Raw genomic sequence first — 10,896 nt, forward strand, 5'->3', positions numbered from 1 at the left:
AAATTACCTTCTTTATGTCATTAGGCTCCTTGGATACTGCTTGGTCCTCTGTTTGTTCCTCCCCACCATCTTCTTCCATGGAAACAGTGGAGCTCTCTGAAACAGTCCTAATCCTTCTTGATAGAGATGGGCACTGCAGAAAAATGTATGTTTATAGAAGCATACCATAAAAATGCTAAAATGTAGCAATGTTACATCTATTGAAAGAACATGTTCATATATTTACAGATGACCTTGACAGAAAATATGTGTAAAATTGCATACGCTATTCTTTCAGGAGACTGGATTAACCACTTTCTTTATATCTTCTATAGCATTTTCGGGAAAGTACTTGGATGATCCATTCTGTTTTGCTTTTTCACTGAACATAGTATGCAATAGACGAAATTGTCTTCCAAGAAATGATATGTAAATTGCTCCAAAAGCATGATAAAAGCAAGATAAAAAGCCTCTTATACCTAAAGCTCCATCATGTTATGGAAAAATAAATTTATATCCTTTGTATGTGTCTCTATATGCATGTCCTGTACAGGCACTGTCCATAGAAATCAATGACCTGTGGAAAGTAGTTTTGACCTCTAGATGGTACTGCTCTGTAAACAAATACCTATTTTTCCTACATTTATACCTATACATTGCTATTAACAATCAATTTAGATATTCCAAGAAACATCATAGGGCAACATGTATTATCTATTCATCCCTTCTGGACAAAACAGTAGACTATTCTATTCTTGCAGACATTCAGCTAAACTAAACACATTTAGAAGAGATGAAGAAGGGCAACTTGTGCCACCATTAACGTTTGTAAATGTCTACAACTACATCAACAAAGGGTGTAAATTATTGTTATTCAGCAAAGGTGTGATAGACTTATTTAGCAAAGGTGTGATAGTCAATGATAAATATAGGCATACTGTGTATATGTAAAGTGTGTGCACAATCAAAGTTCAATTTAACATTTAAGGTTTTCATGTATTTTACAACATTGCTGAGGTTCAACCAATATAATGCAATTCTGTGGGTGTTTGCCCAAATTTAATACAAAATTTCTCTGCATTTTGCACTAAAATATTGTCCTGTTGCTCAGCTATGTAGAGCTAGGTGTCTATTTTTGGTGTAGTCTGAATGAACTAAACTGGTATCATTCGATCCACACCATGACCCTTACCCAAAAAAGGTCTTGGTAAGGCAGAAAGGAAGCACTGGACTTGCATTGTCCTCCTAGTCTCAAATATATGCTCGCTATCATAAAATTAGTGTTTTCATTCAGGAGACTTGTCTTGGTCATACTTTATTTGGCATCTTCAAAAATACAGAGACCTTAGCCTGGACAAGCAAAGACATTAGCAGAGAGTCTCACACCAAGCTGCAGGTAATGAGACATGCTTCAATTTGCATGCTGCTTGCTGGGGATCAAAGTTATAAATTATTGATGAGACACGCTCTTTCTTTTATCAATCAAATAGACTAGTAGGGTGGGTGACCTTTACTGCAGTGCTGCTGACCTCTAGGGAAAACCGGTCACTTGAGTAATAAGGGCAACAATGTAGAAATGATGGAGGTTGCAAAGAGCAGAATATTTTGCCAGCATACAAGCCTGAATACAGTCAAAAAGTGTGATTGTCGTTTTACAGTTGACTAACATGTCAATACTAAAACTCTAGTTCAGGCTTCTGAGTCAGCTAGGCTTTTTTTTAGAATTCAATATCATCTGGTACACTCTTTCAATCTATCCATTTAATGAGATAGCGATTACATTTAAAAATAGAGTGGTGCATGAAGCCTAGCACAACACAGTGCTCAGGTTAGTGTATATAAACGGAAATATAATCAACATGATAAGCAGAGCACAGAAACACAAAGAAAAAGAAATAGTACAGGAGTTCAACTCTGTGTCACAACTGGATCAATAGTTATTCCTCTGTTAATAAACCAATGTTTAGTGTTTTTTAATCTGCTAACACAGTCTTCCATAACATCATAGCTCCAAGATGACTTTATGCATGATATGGACTTCATCAATATAGGGCCCACTAGCAACCAACACTTCATATATTTTCCATTTAATACTGCAGTTTTATTATTACTGTTGTGGTATTTTCTTATCTGAACAATAATACATCCATTTGAAGATATTTGTGTAATATAGTTATACATTTTCACCTTTCCAACATGATACATCAGGCATGCTAAATTGATTAACCAACAATTACTGAATACAATTCACTGCTTTAGTTTAGTGTGTTTCATATCGCTGTCCAATAATGTTTAAAAGATCCCTCAGAAAATCGTTTTACCTGCACAGTAGGGTCGCTGTTATGAATGTAGCTGCTCTGGCAAACTGACTGTGATAGGCTGTCCATGCTTTCTGGAAAGGAATTTGAAACGACCATTAAACAAATACTAGAGAAGGTCTATAAGCAGAAAAAGTGTGAACTGTAAAGTGTGTATTCAGTCACTGGACTACTCAGTCTACTCAACAGGACCCAGTTACTAGGCAGATTTTTGAGTTGAGAATCCTCCTGCTTTAAAAGGAATTCCACCAAAGTTTCTTTTTTAGTATTACATAATAAAAGTAAATGTAATTGTAGGTGTCTTCAAAACAAATAGAAATGTAGTGGTTTTATAGGTATCTGTAATTTTCATTGCATTTGAAAGTAGATTTTATTCCTTTTCATTCTGCTGATCCTGTTGAAAAAATATAGCAGAAGCCAGGCATGACTCCAGTTTGCACAGTGCTTTCCATGCTTCTACACAGATTTGTTACCAGCTGCCCTCTGCTGCATTTTTATATAGCCAGAATTAGAAGTTCAGAGAATAGAAAACAACAGATAAATGAGGTAGAGTTAGAGGTAGAGGTAGAAAAAAATAAGGTAACAGAGAACTCTATGCACATTAACTTAAAAAACTGAGGAGAGCCTACATTCCCTAAATGTATTTTCCCCAGGAAGAGAGGGAGGGGAAAAAAGGGAGAGAGGGGGGATAATAGGGGATTCTGGAGACCATGCAGGGCTCAGCCTAGGCAAGGTCCTGTTGGTATTAACCAGGTTTCCCAAATGGCATAAACCAACATTTTCCAAAAAGTCAGAAAAGTATTAGTACCTGTAGTTAATTTCCAGTTCAGCATGATGGCTTTTTGACACAGAAGAATAGTTTTAAGTAGTATAATGATTGAATCTGTATAGGCAGAGTGCCCCCTTCATTGGTCAGTGCAGTTTCAAGTTCAAGGATTTTGTGAACCAGTTTCATGTTACCCTTCATTGCTGTATCATTGGTGTTACATTTCCAGAGTGGTTCTTAACTATTATGTACTTTTACTGTTGTATTGCTGCGGAGACATATCTGTAAGCACTTCCCCCCAAGGTAACTCCTTTTTAAGGCTTTGCTTGTACTCCTAAAGTTTACTCCTCATACTTCTTTTTACATGGCTTTGGTACAATGTGCCTTTGTAAACTTTTGTAAAAGGGTATAACAAAAGCTTCCCTTTCCTTTGTTCTCCGTTCTGACTTCTGAGAGACAGAATCCATACATCTTGTATCAAATAAACATCATCTTTCTACCTCGAGTGATCTCCAGTTTGACTTTCCACATCAGTTCCATGACTTTGTTTACTGTCCCAGTCATGCTCAACAAGCACAGACTAGGGTAGAATATATTTGAAATTGCAATAAAACTTTTTACTTTCTAAGTTAATATTTCATGCCAGAATCTGCATGTGACTGGACCGTCATTACAAAAAAAACATGAAGGAAGGAATTCGCATTATTTAAGCATTTAGGGAACTCGTCTGAGAAACCCAGGTAAATTATGGCTAATCTCTGTGAGGTTACATTTACCCTGTGAATGAACTTAATCTGAATGTAGACATAGACACCTAAGGCACCAAGTCCAGTGCCTCTTCAGACATTTCATCATCCAACTCTGTGATATTTTTACTTTTGTTTGGTCTTTCAAATGACACATGGCTGCAAGTTCAGAAGAATGGTGTACATATATGTCAATGCTGTAGTTAAGTCAGCTCTGTGTATATATACTTATTGGGGGGAATTCACAAAAGTGGAGATAGCCCTTTTTTTCAGTAAAAGTGGTGGAAAAACTGGTGAAAAACACTATCTCCAGATTCACAAACAGAAATCCGCCTAAATTCTGACTCAACCGCCACTTTTCCATTTCTGGTGAAAGAAAGACAGTTTACAGACGCTTCTGTGAATTTGTTGTTTAAACAACATTTATACGACATTTATACGACATTTTAAAGACATTTTTTCCCAACATTTTCAAAATGGAGTAAAGCTCAGTGTAACTCTTCTGTTTTGTTTTGTTTCACCCAGTCTCCTAAGGTAGGGGCCCCATTGGGGGATCGTTAATATATTAATGGGGATTAGTAGACTATTGTTAGGGGAAAAGTTTCTATCTGACCCTAGAACAATAGGTGCAAAAAGCCTCATTAACATGTTATAAACAAGTAAAACACTGATTTAAAAAAGTTCAATTTATATCTAAAAAGTTTTAACTTTTATAATATATATTATTTATATATATATATATATATATATATATATATAAAAGTTTTTACCTCACATTTACATAATTATGCAAATTTTAGCTCAATCAATGAGGCAATAATAACATTTTGTGTGAATATATTGTAAACATTTTTATTAAACTGGCACCCAAACTGGGATATTGGGGTACAGGGTTGGACCGGCCCCCAACAGGGCACTGGATAAAAACCCAGTGGGCCCTAGTCCTGCTGGAGCTCTATTCACCGGGCATGTTGGTGTGTGGGCTGGATTGCTGCTGCCCAGTAATGAGTAGGGGCTAGAGAATAAGGTATTTAGACCCTTAAATCTTGTTACAGAAGTGGAATTACACAGAAATATAGAAAAAAAATGACAGATTGTCCTGAAAAAAATGATGTATAGTTTCCATGGGCAAACTAAAATTACCCCTCAGGAAATGCCCCCAAAGTGAAATGGCATATGAAATGCAAAATCCTGCTGGTAAAATCCTTATTCCAAGGCTCATGTAGATTTGGGACTAGGTTTGATGGCACCGACAAATTTACTAAGAGCTAAAGGCAGATTCATAAAAAAAATGTTGGGAAATTGACAAAATCTGAAAACTTTCTGCTTAAAAGACAAATTCACAAAAGTGGAGAAAATCCCACAAATCTATGTCCACTTTTATTTTGTCTCAATATCACCATTTTTTTTCCCATAATTTGCTCTGTTTAACCCTGCAATGTCCAGGGCTGCCCTGCACTATTAGGAATGAATGGGAATAAATGTATTTAACATTTGCCCAGTTTGTGTTGTGAGCCCTGACTGGACAGTGTTTTGGCAAATGGAACCTGACCACTTTATTATTCATTTTGTATAAAGATGCAAAGGCAATTCGCTGCTCAGAGTTCATTAGTAATCCATTTAGATACATGAGTCGTGGCTGCTTGGAAATCAGTGTAGTCTGCAACATACTCAATACTGGGGCAGTTGTCTGCTGAATTATATACTGGCTGAAGAGTTGCTGATAATGCATAGAAGTAGGGTGAATCTCCTGTACCATATACCAGCAGGGGATAACAGATTGCGCTCACAGGATATCTCCTGTATTACATACCAGCTGGGCACTATTATACGGCTCAGGGAATATCTCCATTACTCTCCTATCAGTTCCCCTGTGTAGATTCTGTTCTATGATTATTTCCATATATCCTAATCAAATTCCCAAAAATAACCCTAAAATGCGACATTGGTGGCCCCATTGTCCCTTTGCTGCAGCTCAGCTCACCTATCAATTGGCTTCTTATTGCCAGTGATAAGAAACGGATTTTTCCCGTGACAGTTGCTTTCAGCTGCCATAGACAGCACAATTCCCTTGAAAATGCACAGAGAGGATTTGTTGGGAAATGTAAATGCAGCCACTGAAAAAAAATCTGGACAGCGCTCCACCAGCCCATTTCTAAAGGCTGATATCTTTGCGACGTTGGGAGGTTATGTGACTGTGCCCAGGTCAGTCACGAGGCGGACCCCGGTGGAGGGAATTGAACCTACAACCCTGTCGTCACAGGGCGGACTCCCTACCACTAGGCTATCCTTCCTCCTCCCACTTATAGTATGTTTTTTATTTGCTACATAGTGGCAGTTGGTGTATCCTAACTGAGTGAATGAAACATTCAGGGTTAAAGCCTGCTGTTTGCTCAAGACCTATATAACTAGGGGGACTCTTTAATAAGTAGGGAGAATGAATCCTCCATTTATCAACATTCTCTGAGAAAGTTGAAAGTGAGCCCCGGGGGTGGGGGGGGGTGGGTCTCTTTCTAACCTTAGAACAATAGGTGCAAAAAGCCTCATTGACATTTTATAAACAAGTAATACACTGATTAAACAAAAAGTTGAATTGATATGTTTTATATAAAAAAGTTTTTACCTCACATTTGCATGATTATGCTAGTTTCAGCTTAATGAATGAGGCAATAATAACATTTTGAGTGAATATATTCATTTTTATTTAAAGAAAAATGAAAGCCTCCCAGGCAAAGTTTTAGTTTTAGCAGCAGTGCCCCCTCTTTAAAGGGGGCATATACCATAAATTTTAACCATGCTCTAAACCATGTAAAATAATGTAAAATAGAAGGAAGTGCTTTTATTTATATACATTTGGGTTCAATTATGTCCATAACTGCTTGAAAACTGTGCTCTACCCAGACCTTATGCCAGCTTCTGGTTTAGACTCTTCACTCTTCAGTATGTGGCTGGGACCCTGGCCCTCATAGACTTCAGCAGAGCTTTTTAAAGTGCAGTGAATATGCATAGGGTGGGTGGGGGCTTTGCAATGTCACAGGCAGTCAGTTCCTTTATAAAAGCAGCCATATGGCCAAGTTGGGTCTGTTTACACTGGAGAAGAGGCGCTTAAGAGGTGACATGATAACTATGTATAAATATATAAAGGGATCATATAATAACCTTTCTAATGTTTTATTTACCAGTAGGTCCTTCCAACAGACACGAGGGCACCCACTTCGTTTAGAAGAAGGGAGGTTCCATTTAAATATTCGGAAAGGATTTTTTACAGTGAGAGCTGTGAAGTTCTGGAATTCCCTCCCCGAATCAGTCGTGCTGGCTGATACATTATATAACTTTAAGAAGGGGCTGGATGGATTCTTAGCAAGTGAGGGAATACAGGGTTATGGGAGATAGCTCTTAGTACAAGTGAGGGAATACAGGGTTATGGGAGATAGCTCTCAGTACAAGTGAGGGAATACAGGGTTATGGGAGATAGCTCTTAGTACTAGTTGATCCAGGGACTGGTCCGATTGCCATCTTGGAGTCAGGAAGGAATTTTTTCCCCTCTGCGGCATATTATAGAGGCTTCAGATGGGGTTTTTTGCCTTCCTCTGGATCAACTAGTAGTTAGGCAGGTTATATATAGGCATTATGGTTGAACTTGATGGACGTATGTCTTTTTTCATCCCAACTTACTATGTTACTATATGAAGGGAACATAAGAAATAATAAAGCCCAGCTTCCAGTGCTAAGTGGATAATAATGCCATTGATATATACAAATAAAAAGGAAAATTAGAAGAATAGCCTGTATTCATCTTTTTACATTTTTGGGGGTTTATGTGAGTACAGAATCTGAAGGTGTTCTTTGTGGTCTTTAGTGTCAAGAGCTCCTGAAAGGTCAAGTTGTGTTAGAAATGAACAAGGGCCTTTGTCCTTGGCAGTTTCCAGAACACTGTAACCATGGTAGTGGCTGTTTAAAATGAATCTACTGGAAAATACAATCTAATTATATACAGGAGAGTTTTGTCACATATATATACCATTTTTAATTTTTTTTTTTTTTTTTTTTTAAATAATGGATTTTTTTTAAGTATTATCAAAGGGAGCAATGTTCCTATGGTAAAATATTCCTTTGGTACGCATGCTGTATTAGTTCCATTTTGCTGCTCATTTTGTAAAGGCCTATGTGTTGTCCTGTATTCTCTTGGAACTATGGATTACTGCCTAAAACACCAATGTTTTCTTACATCTGTGAGCTTAGGGTTGCCCTGATAAAGGATTGGACCTTCAATGTGGGTTTAAACTGGAATATGTAGTAAAAAAGACATTTTACTCCCAAACTCTGGCACTCCAAAACAGTGAAGCTTGGTGCACAAGTGCTGGAGGGATCGGCACCCTCCCAAAAGTCCAGACAAGAAATAAGCACTGGCAAGTCAAATAATGCAGGGCAGGACAGGTGAAAGTAATGACTTCTAAGGAGACACTTCATTTATAAAATCGGTACACAATAAACATATTTAACATAATCCCATCCCACCGTGCAAATGATATAAAGCAAGTGAGTGATATTATTAAATTAAATTCTGGTTTCTTTGACGGACTTGAATGATATCACTCACTTGCTTTATATAACTTGCACGGTGGGATGGGATTATGTTAAATACGTTATTTGTACTGATTATGTAAATGAACTTTCACCTGTCTGCATGCTTGATAAAGGGGCTTGTGTACTCCGAAACGTTGCACGTTCGCAATAAACTTGCAAGGGCTTGCCCTGCTTTATTTGACTTGAGTTCCAGTGCTTGTTTCTTGTTTAAACAGGAAAATGTCACACAATTTTTGTTATTTAGTGATACAACTGCAACCTCTAAACATGCAGACAAATATATGGGATCATCTCAGGGTGTTTTGAAAATCAAAATGTGTGCTTGGATAACTCATGTCTACTTTCATAACTCCATTATTATCCACATATACATAATAGGCTTTTTACCACATGGATATGAATATACCATGACCTGGATGAATAATAACCTTCATAGTCACATTGCATGCTGATGAGAATCACATCATTCCATTCAAATTAATTAAGGCTAAAAAATTGAATATTTGAATGAACTGGAAAAATAAATAAAGTTATTACAGAATATTCCCATTGTCTTCTATAGAACATTGCTAGCTTTACTTGGTAAGTTTTGTCTGGAAATTTTCAGAAAAAAGTATTCACATTTTTTTACACATTTTTTGTCATGTTTTTTCTCAAATCCAGAAAAAATACCAACTCGATTTTTGATAAATTTACCCCTAAGTCTTGGTATATTTACACATTGTGGTTTGGGGGAATTCTCTTAATTTACTGACACTGTTACCCTGGGACATTTATTGCTAAATTGTCCAAAAATAAAATATGTATTTAAAGGAGAAGGAATGGCTAAGTCACTTGGGGGTGCCAAAATGTTAGGCACCCCCCAGTGATTGTAATTGCTTACCTTTTACCCCGGGCTGGTGCCCCTGTTAGGGGAAAACCGCACCAGGTTACCTGCAGCGAGCGTTTCCTCTTCCTTCTGTCAGCAAAATCCCTGGGCCGGCACATGCGCAGTAGAGAAAAAGACGACTTTTTTTTTTTAACGTTCGGCTTTCCACTCTACTGCGCATGTGCAAGCATGTGAAGAAGGAGAACGCTCACTGCAGGTACCCTGGGCTGGTGCAGTTTTCTCCTAACAGGGAGACCAGCCAGCATGGGCACTGTGCTTGTCTGCCCCCAGTAAAGGGGTGGGCCCCTTCAAAGATTTGTGCAGGGGGTCACGTGGCAAATGGTTACACCAATGATCTGATACGAGATCACAGAGACGGCACAATAAGAACCTGGGCTGAGGATATGTAGTTGAATAAACGAATGTAATTCCAGCAACATTATGTATAACAATTTACATAAAATCCATAAGCTCATGACAAGTCCCCCAGGAAGGCCAATTACAGTATATAAAGCACCAATTCTTTGTAAGGTATGTAACTGAGTTTGTAAACTTTTATTCAGGCAGTGAAGTGTAAACAAAGTATTGCCAGGGATTTCCAAAAAATGCTACACATTTTTTTACTTCTGAGTATTAATTATATACTTAACCATAATTGCTGATCTCTTGGAAAACAAGTTTTCTTTTCTTTGAGAAGAAAATCAGCACAACAGTATAAAGGGAAATCTGAGCTCCTACAATGTATATTGGACTGACAAAGTGTTATACAGGATATTTTATTCCAGATTTATGAATGATTTATTGTTTATGTGGAAGGGCAACATGGCATAAGTTGAAGAATTTCATTATGACAATTAACTTTAATGACTGGGATCTCAGGTTTAGAACGGAGATTAATGCAATTAAAATAAATTACCTAGATGTTACTTTATTCACTGAGGATTGTAAAACTGAAAGCAACTTTAGAGAAAAGTATTAAGTGTAAATGTTTATTACATGTGGATAGCATTTATTATGCCAGCTGGGTTTCATCTTACTAAAGCAATGCAAATGTAATTTTGTAGTGCTATGTAGTAGGTCATATAGTAGATAGCAAATGTAAATGGTAACATATACTATTAAAGGACCAGCATACCCCTTTTCAACATGAGTACTCTGAACAGTACTTGTGCTGAACATACTTTTTGCATTCTCAAAATATCTTTAGCATTTTTAATATATTGTGCTATACAGGGCAACACAGGAACATTGAAACTACTCCATGTTTGGTCCTTGTGAGGTAGATAATTAGATTACAAGTCCACAGATAAACAAAACAGTCACAAGAGGATGAATGCTAGTAATATTATCTATCTCACAATAGATAAAAATGGAGAAGCTTCAGTCTCCTCATTTTCCTTGTTTAGCTCAAGTGATAACAAAAAGTATTCATAAAAACAACAGGCAAATAAAAATAATATGTTCAGTATAAGCATTTTTAACTGACCTTCACTGAACAAGTGGGTATACTGCCTTCTGCTACATCGTCTCAGGTGTTAAAACCAGAGGTACAAAGAAAGTAAAGAGTTGGGCAGATGCTGCTTTAAATAGCATTTACAAAAAACTTTAAACCCATTGAAAATCTGTTGTTAA

General features: G+C 37.2%; 1 protein-coding gene across 2 annotated transcripts in view; it reads right to left on the reverse strand.

The window, feature by feature from the left end:
* The window catches only part of sec16b (SEC16 homolog B, endoplasmic reticulum export factor), an 89,107-nt gene that overhangs the window by 20,246 nt on the left and 57,965 nt on the right, over positions 1 to 10,896 (reverse strand). For both annotated transcript variants that reach the window (XM_031900967.1, XM_031900966.1), the window contains exons 21-22: positions 2,301 to 2,371; positions 8 to 133 (exon numbers count right to left, since the gene is read on the reverse strand). In XM_031900967.1, coding sequence (XP_031756827.1) covers positions 8 to 133; positions 2,301 to 2,371 — 197 coding nt within the window. The remainder of the gene's footprint in view (positions 1 to 7; positions 134 to 2,300; positions 2,372 to 10,896) is intronic.

This window comes from Xenopus tropicalis, chromosome 4 (assembly GCF_000004195.4).
Source record: "Xenopus tropicalis strain Nigerian chromosome 4, UCB_Xtro_10.0, whole genome shotgun sequence".
NCBI lineage: Eukaryota > Metazoa > Chordata > Amphibia > Anura > Pipidae > Xenopus > Xenopus tropicalis.